This window comes from Sus scrofa, chromosome 7 (assembly GCF_000003025.6).
Source record: "Sus scrofa isolate TJ Tabasco breed Duroc chromosome 7, Sscrofa11.1, whole genome shotgun sequence".
NCBI classification, from domain to species: Eukaryota; Metazoa; Chordata; class Mammalia; order Artiodactyla; family Suidae; genus Sus; species Sus scrofa.
The window spans coordinates 55383924-55400272 of record NC_010449.5 but is presented as its reverse complement, the minus strand read 5'-3'; the positions used below and the strand labels follow the sequence as shown (position 1 = coordinate 55400272).

The window sequence follows — 16349 nt, the reverse complement described above, 5'->3', positions numbered from 1 at the left end:
GACTTCTGGAGTCGGGCAGACCTAGATCCAGCTACTAAATATGTGACATTCAGATAGTTTCTTGACTTTTTTATTTATCAGTTTCCTCATATAAAATGAAGATAACATTACCCCCCTCAGGTGGATGTTATAAAATCAGACCAGAGTGGGTACTCCACAAGTACTACTCCCCATGAAGGAGTTCATTAAATGAAAGGAGTAAATGCTAGGAGCACTGATCTAGAGGCTTTTTTTTTTGGCTGTGCCCGTGGCATGTGGAAGTTCCTGGGCCAGGGATGACACCTATGCCACAGCAGTGATCCGAGCTGCTACAGTGACAATGCCGCTGTGCCACAAGAGAACTTTGTCATCAATTTTTACGTACGATTCAGTGGTGTTTTAAATGTGTTCGCATTTTTGTGTAGCCCATCTCCAGAAGTCTTCGTCTTGCAGAACTGAAATTCTGTACCCATTAAACAACAGCTCCCCAGCCCCTCCTCCCCTTGGCCCCTGGCAACCACCTTTGTACTTTCTGCCTGTATAGTTCGGACTACTAGGGATCTTATACAAGTGGAACCATACTATATTTATCCTTTTATGTCTGACTAACTTCAGTTAGCGTAATGTCCTCAAGAATCATTGGTGTTGTAGCATGTTTCAGAATTTTCTTTCTTTCTATTGCCGAGTAATATTCCATTGCATGTAAATGCCACATTTTGTTTATCTGTCCATCCGTTAATGGACACTTGGGTTGTTTCCACCTTTTGGCTGTTGTGAATAATGATGCTGTGAAGACAGATGTACAAATATCTCTTTGAATATCTTTTCAGTTCTTTTGGGTATAAACCCAGAGGTAATAAGGTAATTTTATTTTTAATTTTTAAAGAAAATACCTTAGTGATTACGGAGGCCTGTTTCTTGATGGGGAAGTATAAACAGTGTAGTTCCCCAGGGAATAATTTTAAGAACAGTCTTGTTAGTTTTGTAAATTATCTATAGATGAGAGTTTTACCGTGAAATCTCCATTGCATGTAGATAATGAAGTCGTTCATATTGTAGAAAATTTAAGAACACCTCATGTGAGCGTATATGTGGACAGAAAAGTGGTTAATAAGACTTAATAGCAAATGTATTTTATTTGTATTTAAATGTATGCTTTAGTAAACTCCCTCCTCGTGGTCCAAAGAAATACCTTAGATATCTGTTAGTGTGTTCCCCTCACGTACTGTGGGCGAAATGTGGAGAACGGATGTGCCAGGAAACTTCATATGGCAGAAATTCACATGCACCAGTTCCCGTTATGGATGAGCAGTAACGAACCCGACTAGTATCCACGAGGATACCAGTGATGAAAGCCATTATTATTTATTTAGAACCCAGTGTGTCCCAGATACCAGGCTAGGCATTTGACATAAGTTATCTCATTCAGCCCTCTCCACAGCCCTGAAGGGGTAGTTGCCCAAGGTCACCCTGCTAACAAATAACAGAGCTGAAATTTAAACACAGTCTAATTTCAAATGAAGCCTGCCCCCTGCTTTGAGTGTAGCCAGGCTTTTCTGCCACTGCTCATGGGAGAGATTTGTGTCATGACAGGCTGAGATGTGGGGGAATCCCCCGTGGTCTCAGTCCAGGGGGCTGAGGCATTTGTTATGAATCAGGAGCCAGTGTCAGGTCTGGCCACTCTGCTGCTGCAGGAAAACCCACAAGGTTTCCTTTGGGGCCACACCCCAAACACCACGAAGAGCTCTAACCTGAATTATTTTTGTTTCCCCTTTAGGTGCACTACATCCTTCAGGAGGTGGTGATGGGTGGAATGGTGTTGGAAACAAACATGAATGAAATCGTGGCTCAGATTGAAGCTCAAAACAAGCTGGAGAAATCGGAGGTGACCGTGCAGGTGTAATTTTGCCCTCGCTGGTTAGAGAAGACCCAGGCAGAAGGAGGAATGGCTAATGTGTTGGTTTGGGTTGCTGTGGAACCTTTAGGATGTTTTCTCCTCATCCTCTTTCTTCCTTGAGTCCATTGAAACTCACTGGTTTGAAGACCAGCCCTGAAGATTAAACAGTTAAGAATGAGGCTAAAAGTGTGAATGGAAGAGCTAGGTGGCACAGGAAGGCACACATCTTCTAGCTTGAGAGGTTATGGCCCATGTTTGTGGTTTGTAATTCCTCTTTTCAAAGCCACACACTGCCTGGAGGTACTCAGAATCCCCTTCTCTGATTCCAACGTGATTTCCTAGTTTGTGTGCCTATGAGTCTGGTCTCCCAGCAGCCATTTCTAGTGGTGTCTTTCAGACCTCAGAGTTGCCAATTTCCTTATTTCCAGTTAGCCTTATAAAAAGCTACAGTAGAGTTTGGGCTGGTTTGAAAATAACGTAGCCCAGATCCACCCCCACAGAGTGCCTCGTTTGATAGAAATGCTCACAGCCAAGTCTATCCTGTTCCTCTGAGGTCTCTCCATCGCCTTTATCAGCCTCTAGCAGGGAGTAGAGGGTCCCATGGCAGAATGAGCAGGACCTCTCTATCTGAGTGACCTAAAGAGCTTCATTACTTTGTATAATGGAACTTGATCTTGCGAAACCAGGGATTCTTCTTTCTGTGAGGACTGGCAGTCCTGCTGAAGAAGCTCTTCCAGACCGCGGCTATTGTGGCAACTGTAGTTCTTTCAGAAATGTGGGCTGGGACGCTTCCAGGAATAGTAAGTGAGTCAGAGGCAAGGGGTTTGGAAACCAGAAGAAACGGAGACTTGCTGCTCGAGGGTAGAGTTGGAGTTGGGATCCTGAAAGCAGTCGATGAGGAGGAGACAGCTTTGATGACATCACGGTCAGCTTCTCCCCTCCTCTGCTCAGTGGGGCTGAGCCTGGTGGGCCAGGGCTGACCACAGGCACCTTTCCTCTCTGTGTCATTTCCGGACCTTCTGGGTCTGTGACTTCACTCTGCTCCCTACGTGGCCTTCCTCCCATCTTGTTGCCACATGACATTCCCAAAGCAGCTCTTTTCCATTTCCCATTATTAGTTGGCAAGCTGTTGTCCTGAGCTGTGACATTCATTTTCCCTTTAACAATTCCCCTGTGACTCTACTCGTCTGTAAGAGTCTTCAGTCTCCTGAGGAAAGGGTTTTGCTTTATTTTGTTTCATAACCTGAGAAGTGCCTTGACATTGAATGTGACTTGGTTAAACTACCTCAGATTATTTCAGCAGGCATCTATGGAGCACCTACTGTGTGCCAGGCGCTGTTGGTGCTGAGGCATAAGGCATAGCCCGCCTGTAGGAGCGCAGAGTTTGGGTCCCTGTGCCATAGAACCCACTAACCTGAAGGTTGTTTTGAGGTGTAAGGAGGGCACAGTTTGGACCTGTGCTCAGTTTGGACATTTTCTAGCTTCTTTCGCTTGTTTTTCTTTTCTTCAAGCATTGAGCAAGTGATACTGATGGTTTATCTCATATCTGCCTTCACATCTCCTCAGGGTGGCCTTTCAGCAGCGCCTGCCCGGGCCGTGTCTGCTGTGAAGAATATCAACCTGCCAGAGATGCCTCGGAACATCAACATTGGCGATCTCAACATCAAGGTCCCTAACCTGTCCCAGTTTGTCTGAGGGTGGAAGACAGCTGACCTGAGTCCTTGGAACCAGCAAGGCCAAGCCAGGCTGGCAACAGAACTCACCCTGCGCCCTGGAGGAGTCCGGCCTCGGGCCCTGGCCCCTGCTGTCCTGGAGCAGGGAGGAGTCCTGTGTCCACTGCCAGCCTGTGCTCTCTTCTCACATGTGCAGCCTCACCTGCCTCTCATACATGCGGCCTCTCGGGTGTGAGGGGTCCTGGCTTCCTCAGTGGGGGTCAGGTGCCCAAGTCACTTGCCCCCTTACCTTCCACATGCAACCACTCCCAGGCACTGGGGACTGGAGTGAGAGCCCCCCCACCCCATTCCCAGAGCCCCACCACAAGGACATTCTTTGATTTGAGTGTTCAGCCCTAGCGCCCTGAGGTCCTGTAGCGCTGACTTTCCTGGTGAGGTGCCAGAGCTAGGAAAGGGCCGATCCTCTAGATTTGGGGATGTGGTGAGTGGTAAACAGAGCCATGATTTTATGAGATCCAGAGTCGCCTACTGGCCCTCCTAGGGTTGTCACACCCAGAATCCTTTTGTATGGCCATGCTTTCAGAACACCACCTCCCATGGAACACCTTGCCCCACTGCCACAGTCCTGGCGCTGCTCTCATAGCTGTTAGTGTGCAGGACACAATCCAAATCATAAACTTGGTGCCTGCCCCCCACTCTTCTGCCAACAGGGAGACCACCCCCCACTGCAGCCAGAGGGGTCCTCCTCCCTGTGTCTGTAGAAGGCAAGTGGAACATCTCAGAATTACAACTCTTCCCAAGTATAAAATACATAGTCCTCACGAGGAGCGGATGCGTCAGTTGCTGTGTTATGGATGAGTCTTCTCTGTATAGGAAGCCTGCTGCTGTCTATACCAGCCTCTGGAGCACAAATCTGAGCTCGGGTCACGTGTTCTGGACCTAGCACAGAGGAAGGCCGGGGAAATGGGCAGTGTGCTGGCTGAGATGGGTGGCAGTGTAGCATCTTCTCCCCACTGAGCGAGGGGTCTATCCCTGAGCACACATATGGGCCCCCCTGCTCCCCTCAAATGACAGTCCCCTAGAGCTGGCTGTGGAAACCTGTAAGTGTTTATGTATAATTAGAGTCTTTCTTCTTGTGGATAACTTAGAGCTGAACTGCTCTTTGGGGTAGTGCCTCCCACTCCTGCACTGCCTCGGAGGCCAGGTCTCTGGTATGGTGCTAAGCTGCCTTGAGATTGGAGAGCAGCTTGAGATTGGGGAGCTCCCTGCGCCATCATGTCAGGACTTCTTGTGCGTCCCAGCCGGTGGTCCAGGCTGTCCTCAGGCTTCCTGATGGTATCCCAGGGTCCATCTGAGGTGGTGTGTGAGAGGACCATGTGTCAGGACTACGTCTTTTCCTGCTTTGACACTGCTCCCTGTGGTTGGTGCCCTTTGCTACCTGTAGCCTCTTATTCTCATTCTTTCAGAACCTCTCTGATAACCTTAGAGATGGGCAGTGTTGGTCAGAAGGTAGGCCCTCCCATGTTGGAAGAGGAAGTTGTAGGTAAATATATCTGATGTCAAAACCTCTGATATTATTCTTTTAAAAGTTTAATTTTTTTGGAGTTCCCATCATAGCACAGTGGAAATGAATCTGACTAGTATCTGTGAGGATGCAGGTTTGATCCCTGACCTTGATCAGTGGGTTAGGGATCCAACGTTGCTGTGAGCTGTGTGTAGGTTGCAGACACAGCTCATATCTGGCATTGCTGTGGTATAGGTCTGCAGATACTGGGACCCTCCATATGCCATGGGTGTGGCCTTAAAAGACCAAAAAAATATATATATATATGATTTTTTTTAAACAGTCATTTTCTCACATTCACATCCCTTTCTCTCACATTAGTTGAAAGTGAAATAGGAACTAAGGAAGGGAAACAGTATTTATTTTGCACCTACTGTAAGGTAGCTTCAGCAAGATCTTTGCACAAACCTCACAACAGACATTGTTATCTCCATTTTGCTAGTCAAGAAAGTAAGAGAGGTCAAGTAACCTGTTTTAGGTCACACAGGGCTAAGCATTGAGACTATGCCCAAATCCCCTGTCCTTTTGTTTTTCATTGCTCATGATGGCTTCTCCCAATTTAAACTTTCTTATGGATAAGGAAGCTTCAAAGATGTTGGTTAGCTTCTCACAAACTGTGATAAAAAATAGGCTTGGTTTTCTACGATGTCAGTGACAGCATCATGGAGTGTATCATAGAGTGTATCAGCGACAACATGGTAGAGTGTAGGAGCTGGAGGGTACTTCACATCCCTCCACTGAAGTGGTGAGGACATGGAAGCCCAAAAGGTTAAGTGTTGCGTTGAGGGTCACAGAGCTAGAACCCAGTCGTTTTTCTTGAGTTTGTTTTACGGTTTATTGTATTCTTGCAGGACAGCCACCTGTCCTGGATTTTCTGGGATAGTCTTAGAATGTTTTGCCTGCCAGAAACCAATGATTCCCCAAACCCACTTACTGGTCCTGTAGACTCCCAACAGTGGGCATCTCAACATCATCCCTCTACTGCCTCTAAAAATGACATACAACTTGAGCCTGGTCTTCTGTGTGGTCTACTTGAACCCCTTGGACAAGCCATAGCAATTGTACATTAAGTACTTGTGGTTGCTGGCAAATCCAGGTAGTTTTCTTGCCTGCTATCAACAAAGCCATAAACCTTTTTTTTTTTTTTTTTTTTTTAAGAGGGATACAAATATTGCTGCTGAGAGAGATGGGTGTGAATATGGGAGTCCTTGGCCCTGGGTGATTTACAACGAGGATTTCCTAAAGTAGAACGGAATACTGGGTTTTCAGTACTCACTGCCACTAATTAAAATCTAATATTCCTCAATTATGCAGTTTCTAAGTGCCTGGTGAATGCCAGGCTCGGTTCTAGGCTCTGAATATTGAGAGAGAGAGAAATGAGACTGCTTCCTACTCTTCTCTCTGCTGAGGATCTCTGTGTGCTCATCTTGAGTCTGACTGGCATCTTGAATTTGTGGAGACCAGTGACTTTGTGTTCATGGACTATTTAAAGGACAGCAGCCCGACTTCCAGCCCCAGCTGACCCCATTATGCCCTGCTGTCCATGCTCCAATCTGTCTTCAAGCTACTGTAACAAAAGTACCATAGACTGGGCAGCTTAAATAACAAATTTTTTTTTTTTTTCCTTTTCAGCCATACCTACGGCACGATGTTCCCAGGCCAGGGGTTGAATTGGAGCTGCAGCTGCAGCCATACCACAGCCACAGCAACACTGGGTCCTTAACCCTAAGCCACAAGGGGAACTCCTTAAATAACAAACATTTCTCACAGTTCTTCAAACTGATCAAGATCAAGGTGCCTGCAGATTTGGTGTATAGTGTGGACCCACCTCCTGTCTCATTGAGGACCGTCCTCTTGCTCTGTGCTCACATGGTGAGGAGAAAGCTCTAGACTCTTCATCCCCTTAGCATCAACCCACCGTGGGGGCCCCACCCATATGACTGCATCCAAACCTAACTACCTCCCAAAGGCCCTGTCACCAAACAGCATCCCACTCGGACTTGGATGTCAGTGTATAAGTTTGGGGAAAGACACATTCAGTCTATACAGTACCTGATTACCCACCTTCCTTCTAGGCCTGGTCCTGGCCCTGTGCTTGTCACATAGAGGACATTCAAGATGTCTCAAGTCTTAAGTCCCTGTTATTCAGGCCTCTGCCACTTCTAGAGCTGGCCTTTCCTTCTTACACATCTACTTTTAAGGAGCCAGCCTAGTGAAGCCCTGCCTGGGCCCAGCTTCAGAAAAAAAAACCAGAGAAGTGTGACTCAAACCAGGCTGATGGCTAAATCCTGTCTTGTGGGCAGAATTTCCTTAGTGTGGGCCTTGGGTTTCCAAATAGGATGCATTAGTGATTTGGCGCCTGAAGATAAAGACCAGGAGTGATTATGACGACCAGTGAGGGCCATTTAGGTGTGAGAGAGACCTGGGGAAAGGGGTGATGTCGGCTCCTAGCAGACATCTTGGTCTTCGGCTTCCCAAGTCCTCTGCTCTTCCACCAAGAGGGTGCCCATCTCACTGTAGTTGTTGTGAGCCTGGGGTCCACAGACTTGCAGACACCAGCATGTGGCCAGTGTCCATAGGGTGCCGGATGGCTGATAGGGTTTAAATGTCACCCACTGGGAAACTCTGGAGGCTCCCACATCTACAAATGCAGTTGGCAGCAGTTGGCAGATAGGCAGACAGGGCCTCCTTTAACGAAATAGTTCCATGGAAATGATTACTCTTTCCCAAAAGATTGTGTAAGTTCTTTCCTATTAAAATGAATTAATGCTTAGAAAAGGAAATACATTCAAACAGTTCAAAGTTTAAGAGAACAAAAAAGTTCAGCCAGACTCCCACCCTGTTCCCCCAAACCACCAAGCCCCCTACTAGATCCTTGGTAGAAACAAGTGTTTCCAATTTAACATAAACAAAGCCCATAGATTTTTATTACCAAAACCGAGAGTATACTTCCTAAGAGTTCTGTTCCATTTGACTTTGCTGGTTGACCTCAACCCACTACAACCATGCTGTCCTCGTAGGGAGGAGGGGCTTCCCAGATGAGCCCCTACAAAGTGAGCATGCCCTGTCCTTGCTCTGTTTTCTGTAACACTCTGACCTGCCATGTGTCTGGGTTGTGGTCATTGTCTTCCCTACCAGGATGTACACCCCTCAAAGGGCTGGCGTTTTCGCTCTTATTCATTGCTGAGTCCCCACTGTTATGAACAGTGCCTGGTACATACAGCTCAGTAAATAACCCTTGAATGAGTGAATGGTTGAGGCAAACAGTAAATCATAAGAGTAACTCATAGCTTGTGTTCCCCAGGCCCCATGCTCAGTTGGCACTTTGGGAAAGAGAACCAGGGGGGATGGCATTGGAGCAGCTGGCAGGGAAGGACCACGTGGTGGCCTGTGGGGTAAGGGAGGGGCACAAGGCAAAGCTGGTGGCGGTGGAGCCCAGGTGACTGGACGACCAGCGAGCAAGAGTTACTTGGGAGGGAGGAGGCGGTTTGGGAGGCAAAAGGCGCAGAGCTCGGGTGTGGACACATGAAGTTGGAGTTGCCAAGAGTGTCTGGAGGCAGATGTCCACCAGCCAGCTGGAACCTGGGTGTGGGCAGAAGAGGAAATGAATGTCCATCCCAGAGAGATGATGATGGTTGAAGACGTGGGAGCAAGTGATGTGGCCAAAGGCCGAGAGGAAAGGGTTGAGGATTGAGCTGTGGGGAGAGGAGGGGAGATGGTGGAGCAACCTCAAGTTGAGGGGGGCTGTCAATGGGTGGGCACCCTGCTGAGAGGCCAGGGAGTGGGACTAGGAGGAGATGACCTCTCAGTCTAGCCATTGTCCCCCAAGCTCTTGGAGTGAGGCAGCTAAATGAGGGAACTTCAGAAGGGGCAGTTCAGGCTAGGCAGCAGCGAGGTGGATCCAAACCACAAGGTGGTCTTGTGAGGGTAAGGGCCACAATCCAGCTCTGTGACACAGAGCCTTCAAAAGTCCAGCGTCCTCATCCACAAAGGGCACCAGTAACTCCTGCCTCAGGGGACTGTTTGACGTTAACAGAACTGATATAGACCTGGAAGGACTCCATAAGCACGGGCTGCAGTCATCATTGGGAGTTTTGCAGAGGGAACGGGAGCTGGAGTAGATGCGCTCAGCTGGGTGGACCCTGCTGGTGCTGGGAAGGAGAGACCAGCCCATGGCACTGAAGTCCTGGCAGAGGAGGAGGAGGAACCAAGGGCTGCAGAGGGATGACTGGGACAGTCCAGCCCTGGGTAAAGCTGTAGGGGAAGTGAAGTCTCCTTTACAAAGAGGAGTTTAAAGACTGGTGGGACCAGAAGTTCAGGGACACAGCCTGGAACCCCCTCCCCCGGAGTCAGCGGGAAAGGAGAGGTCCTGCAGGCCAGGACTGGGCTTGGCTGAGGGCTGGTCTTAGAGGGATTTCATGCTTACCCTGAGAAATGAGATCTTTGGGCTTTCTCAAGAGCAAACTACATTTTTAAGAATCTTTTTCTTTTTCTCTTTTTTTGGCTGTGCCAGTGGCATACAGAATTTCCCGGGCCAGGGGTTGAACCCTTGCCACAGCAGCAACCTGAGCCACAGCAATGACAACAACAGATCCTTAACCTGCCAAGCCAGCAGGGAACTCTGCAAATTTTACATTTTTGTTGAACTCAACATTAGCCTGGCCTCCTAGAGCACTTGGCATCAGGGGTGCCTTCTGCTGCCACTTAGAATGGGCCCTGCTTCTGCATTGATGAGGATGAAAACCCTTTGCAAACCCATGGGGTAAAAGCACAGCTGAAATAGTATAAAGGAGGAGGTACAGGTAGATTTTTTATTTCATTTTTCATTTTTTTAAGAGTTCAGCTTTTGGGGTTCCAGCTGTGGCTCAGCTGGTTAAGAACCCGACGTAGTGTCTGTGAGGACACAGGTTCGATCCCAAGCCTCACTCAGTGGGTGAAACATCTGATGTTGCTGCAAGCTGTGGTATAGATCACAGATGCAGCCCCGATTTGACCGTTAGCCCAGGAACTTCCATACTCCACTGATGTGGCTGTGAAAAGGAAAAAAATTGAACATGTTACAAAGGAGGTTTAGTCCAAAAGCCCAAAGCCCATGTTATCATCAGACTCCTCAGATTCTTTCCTTGCTTCCACTGTCTCCTACTCAGCTGGAGCAGCAGTGGTGGAGGGGGCGGGACCTCCTGCAGGTCCAGCACCAGCTGCTGGGCAGGCCCACCAGCCCAGGCATTGCAGCTGAGGCCTCCTATGTTGACACTGGCCAGAGCCTCGGCAAACAATCTTGCCCAGAAGGGGTCAGCATTTACACTGGCTGCTTTAATGAAGGCATTGATCCTCCATGAATGAAGGCTGAGTAGATGCAGGTAAGCTCTGAGAAAGAGGCCACGGTGCCGGTGAGTGCTAGGCAGGTACTGCCTGGCACAGTGCTAGTCACCGTACGAAAGGAGGACCTGACCCCAGTGCAGCCTGAGCTTCCTCGGAGAGACTGAGCACCCTAGCAGCAGCTGAGCAAAGGAGCCATGTAAAACTTTCACAGCTCCCCAGACTCAAGTGATAACTTAAAATGTTTACCAACAGGAATGGTTCAGGCACCGATGATTGGAGGTACCAGATGGGGGTTTGGGGGTATTACTGGGGGTTCATGATGCTTCTGTCACCAGGTCCCTGCCTCTCCTGTGGCAACAGAGGAGAGAAGCCCAGAGACCACCTCACCCGGAGCTGCCACAGTTCAGTCTGCTGCTGGCCTGGGTGAAGTGAGAATGAGGCCCTGTTGGTTGTAGCTGTGGCTTGGTGAGTCAGCGTCTCACTTGGCCACTGTGGTGGGAGGGACAAGGGGCCTTCTTGTACCCCACCCCTAGACCCTCACAAGCTGGCAGTGAAACTAGAAGCCACAAGCCCAACTCAACGCCCACTGCAGAAGATCACCGCCTTTGCCCTGGGCAGCCTGGGAGTGAAGCTTCCCTCCAGCCTCCTAGTTCTGAGCACTTGGCTTTGGGTGCCCTTCCCTTGACCCCTCTCCAAGCCTCCCAGTGGCCCCCTAGCTGGCCACAGGCCACAGGAATCTTACTCTGGCTGGCAGGCATGAGGAAGCTGCATGCCAAGGATGGCACATGTATGCTGGGAGGTGATCTTTTCCTGCAGAAGTGCTTATCTAACTGAGGCCAGGTAGGATTTGACCTGCCAACTGCTAAACCAGCTTTTCTGGACCTTCCTTTGTGTGTCTGAGAGGTACAGCTGGACCTGCCCCCTCAGCACCGGCCACCAGGAGGTGGCTCCCACTCAAACGTTGGACTGGGCACTTTGGGGTGTTTTCTGCTGAGTTTCCCAGGCTCTGCTCACTTCTTAACCACCCAACCCATCCACTGTTTAAAGTGCACGGTGATGTTAGAGGATTGGAAGGAAACTCCTGAGTCCAAGTTCTATGCCAAACAGGCAGATGTCACAGTGACACTACCTGGCATTGAAATGCACCTGGCAGACTGACAGCCCGCAGCAGGCCCTCCCTGCCAGGCCCCGCCCTGAGCCACAGTACTCTGAGTTACAACCCTTTTCCCTGTCAGGTCACCGGCTCCCAGCCCCAGCCCAGAACTGCTGAGCTGCTCTGGGCTCCCATGGCCCCAGAAAAGCCTCAAATCCCAGGCCGTCCCCTCTGCCCATCTCCAGGTCTTCCTTGTTCCCTCTCTTCAAGAGAGTCTCTGCACAAATGCCACCAGCAGAGGACTTCCCTGTTCTTCCCTATTTCTCATGGCATTTATCACCTGACAGAATAGTGTATATGCTGTCAAACTGATCTAAAAAAATTTTATTATAGTTGATTTACAATGTTCTGTCAATTTCTGCTGTACAGAAAAGTGACCCAGCTTTACATACATACATTTTATATATATATATATATATATATATATATATATATACATATATATACACACATTCTTTTTCTTACATTATCCACCATCATGTTCCACCATAAGTGACCAGATGTAGTTTCCCATGCTACACAGCAGGATCTCATTGCTTATCCACGCCAAAGGCAATAGTTTGCATCTACTAAACCCAAACTCCCAGTCCATCCCCCTCCCCCTCAAGTCTGTTCTCCAAGTCCATGAGTTTCTTTTCTGTGGAAAGGTTCATTTGTGCCATATATTAGATTCCAGATATAAGTGATATCCTATGGTATTTGTTTTTCTCTTTCTGACTTCATATAATATGAGGGTCTCTAGTTCTATCCATGTTGCTGCAAATGGCATTATTCTGTTCTTTTTTATGGCTGAGTAGTAGTCCATTGTTCAAACTGATTTTTTTTTCACTGCAAATTTATTAAAACAAAGCAATGGACAGTGAAAAAAATCCTGATTTTTTTTTTTTTAACTTTTTGGTGGGAGTGGGGTGGGGCGTGGAAGGGGTAGGGACAGATGGAGATAACCCAGAAGGAAAGACAGCTCTGTCCACCCCTACAGCTTCCCCAGGCCAGCCAGGTTCAAAGCCCCTCAATCACATCTCACTGTGTCACTGTAAATGTGTGTTGTGGCTACAGATAGAGAGTGGGTTTGGCCTCTGCCAGGAGAGGATGGGCATCAAGGTCGGAGCTGCAGGGGTGACTAAGGGCTTGACACTATTCTCCAGTACTTGGTATGGAACAGAGAAGCCAGCCGGGCCCTGTCTAGAGGGGCGGGGTGGTTTTCCCGACAAGCCAGAGTAGGCCAGTAATGGTTGCAGAAGAGGCTGCCTTCAGCTCTGAATGAGCAGCTGGTCCGAGAATCGAAAACTTGGTGGAAGGGAGATCCAAGGAGGGAATGGATCCAGTGTCAAATTTCTTTTCCTTCCCTGGATCGTGACATCCCAGAGTCCAGAACATCTCGTTCCTGGTTCTGCTGTAACAAACTGATTTTTTTTTCACTATTTTTTGCTGCTGTTTCGCTGTGCCTATAACAGTGCCTGACCCACCTTAGTCAGTTGTCAGTAAACATGATTGTGAATGACTTAATGAACACTTCCACTGCTTCCCTCTCAATGCGCATGGAGCACTACACCCACTCCAGGCCTAGGGGCAGGAGTCTTTGGGGTGGGAGTCATGGGGCCTGGCTTTTTGATTCATGGGTGAGCCTTAGTGAGTCATTTAGTTGCCTGCTTCTAGTTGTAGGAATAGTGTATGAGAATGCACTTATTATACAGAGACAAAGCCCTGGACAGGATAGAAACTTGGTTTGAATCCCAGCCTCACCATCTGCCAAATGTGTGACCTGGGGCAGCATACCTAACCTTTCTCTGCTTCCGTTTTCTCATCTCTGAAACAGAAGTAAAACAGCTTCCTTAAATCAGTTGAGTTCTTAGTTGCAGACAATAGAACCAACCCAGAAGCTTGCTAAAGTGTTATGGGAAAGCTCTCACAGTCTCAACAGGAAGGTGGAAAGCCCAAAACAAAGCTGACCAGGACACAGGGAAAAAATTCTCTGGAGCACACCACCAGCACTGCCAGCATTGGACCCTGAGGCCACAGACCCTGCTGGCCTCCCTTGAATAGACAAGACTCCTAGGCAGTGTCCCTGCTTTGTGAGGCCCAGGCCCAGGGGCCAGCGAAGGAGCTTGCTGAGCAAGGAAGGACATCACCCACTACATCGCATGCAGAATGTTGTCCTGAGGATTAGGAGTTAATCCAGAACCTCATACACAGCTGGTGGGAAACCTGGTGGAATCCTCTGGAGTTGGTGTATGCTTATCCTATGACTCAGTGATGCCAAACGAGTGTGCGTGTCCACCAGAAGACAGGAACAAAAAAGTTAACAGCAGCACTATGTGTAATCACCAAAATCTGGGAACAGCCAGATGCCATCAAGAATGCAGTGCAGGGGTTTCTGTCGTGGCTTAGCAGAAACGAATCCAACTGACATCCATGAATAGGTTCAATCCCTGGCCTCCCTCAGTGGGTTAAGGATGCAGCATTTGCCATGAGCTGTGGTGCAGCTCGCAGACGTGGCTGAGGTCCTGCATTGCTGTGGCTGTGGGGTAGGCCAGCGGCTACAGCTCCAATTTGACCCCTAGCCTGGGAACCTCTATATGCCACAGGTGTGGCCCTAAAAAGACAAAAAAAAAGAAGAAAGAAAAAAAAAAAAAAAAGGAATGCAATGCATGGAGTTCCTGTTATGGCTCAGTGGGTTAAGAACCTGACATAATGTCCTTGAAGATGTAGGTTTGATCCCTGGCCTCATTCAGTGGGTTAATTTTACAGCGTTGCCACAAGCCTCCTCGTAGGTCATAGATGCAGCTCAGGTCCAGTGTTGCCATGTCTGTGGCATAGGCCTGTGGTTGCGGCTCTGATTCAGCCCCTAGCCACAGGTAAAAAGAAAAAAAAACGATGGAAAATATGAATAAATAACTACCCCGGAATACCACAACAGCTGTTAGAAAGATCAAAATACAACCATGTAACAACATGAAGAAGTCTAACAAGCACAATGCCAGGCATAAAAAGCCAGGCAGGAAACAGCATAAGTTGTATGGTGTCATTTAGTTGCACATCAAACACAGACAAAATGAATGCCTGGTTTTAGAAGCTGGGATAGTGGTGTCATCCCAGCAGGGCAGAGAAGAAGGAGCAGGGGGGTTCCTGGGGGTGGAAAAGCTCCCTTTCTTGATCCAGGTACTGGATTCACAGTGTGTTCACGTTGTGAAGCTTCGATGAGTTCTTTTATGATTTTGTGTTTTTCTTTCTTTTTTTGTTCTCAACCCTCAAATCTTTTCAGGAGACAGAACAGGTGCAGCAAGCACAGGGGCTCGAGCTTGTTTGTGGGTAGTGGGTACAGACCTCCTGGATTGGCTTAACTCACTCACTCAGCAAGGAATTAGCCAGTTCCTAGAGTTCCTATTGTGACTCAGTGGTAACAAACCCAACTAGTATCCCTGGCCTTGCTCAGTGGGTTAAGGATCCGGCATTGCCGTGAGCTGTGGTAAAGTTTGCAGACACGGCTTGGATCCCCCGTTGCTGTGGCTGTGGCATAGACTGGGAGCTGCAGCTCTGATCTGACCCCTAACCTGGGAACTTCTGTCAATTCTAACCCTAGAATGAAATTCTATATGCTGCAGGTGTGACCCTAAAAAGCAAGAAATAAAAAAGGAATTAGCCAGTTGCTGCAGAGGCTGGGAGACCAGAGAGTGAGAACTGGGTAAACGAAGGGCTTGCAGGTAGCTACGGCAAGGAGTGGAAACTGAGGTCAGGGAGGTGATGGAGAGCTGGGGCCTTGGAGGCAGGAAATGGGTTGGAGTCCATCCTGAGGACGGCAGGAAGCCAGGGAGGGAGTGGCCTGGGTATGTGTTTGCTGGGCATGGGGGAGGTATATGTGTTCAGTTTTGCCCTGGCTTTAGTGAGGGAGACAAAAACATTCCAGGAGCCAAATTAGGAAGCCTTTGGTGGTGACCCGGACCAGGTTGGGGTGGGCCTGTGGAGGTAGAGAGACGTGGAACATTGGGTGACATTGAGGACTGTCACCCAGCATGGAGGGAAGCATGAGGAAGGACGAGGCAGGCAGTACCAGGGACTCGGAAGGCCCCCTGGGTAACGCACTGCCAGGCTCCTCCAAGGAACAGGACTGGGGGTGGGCATAAGTTAGGTTTGGAGAGAAGAGTCCGAAAAGACTGAGATGCAGTGGGCAAGGCCTCTGGAGGGTGGGGTCGCAGAAGGGAAGGGAAGCACAGAGAACACCTGGCTTATAAGGATGGTGCCCAGTTTAGGCAGCTGGCCCAGAGGAGAGGCTCAGATCGGGCCATGAAACAAGAATATCTGGGGCTCAGGGGGAAGGGCTGACAGAGGGGTGGGACTCATGCACGGAGTGGGCTGTGGCCAAGGATGACAGAGATGTGGGGCCTGGCATGCTTAGCCTGTCCCTAAACTTCCAGGCCAATGAACCAGGCACTGGGGAATGGCAGGATCCTGGATTGGAAAGGAGAGAGCCAAGCCCAGGGCGGCAGCGCATCAGGCTGGATCACGTGTGTGGAGCCTTTGCACGGCCTCCAACTTGCAGAACAACATCAACAGTAATGGTGAAAGCAGCTTGATAGACACTGTTCCTGTTAAAAATGTCTCTTTTCTCTTCCTGGGGCACATGATATTTGCCACACTTTTGAAATCAGGCTTGGCTGCCTGATAGGCTTGGCTGCTTTGGTCAGTGACCTGAGTGTGTGAGGCGTGCCACTTCTAGGAAGAGACTTCAGCAGTCACAGCACTTGCCATGTCCTCTCATCTCTG

At 48.9% G+C, this 16349-nt stretch overlaps 1 protein-coding gene across 1 annotated transcript in view; it reads left to right on the top strand.

The window, feature by feature from the left end:
• AP3S2 (adaptor-related protein complex 3, sigma 2 subunit) overlaps positions 1-5114 on the top strand; it is a 67194-nt gene extending 62080 nt beyond the window's left edge. The window contains exons 5-6 of the mRNA NM_001244548.1: positions 1757-1864; positions 3443-5114. Of these exons, the coding sequence (NP_001231477.1) occupies positions 1757-1864; positions 3443-3571 (237 nt within the window). The 3' untranslated portion in view covers positions 3572-5114. The remainder of the gene's footprint in view (positions 1-1756; positions 1865-3442) is intronic.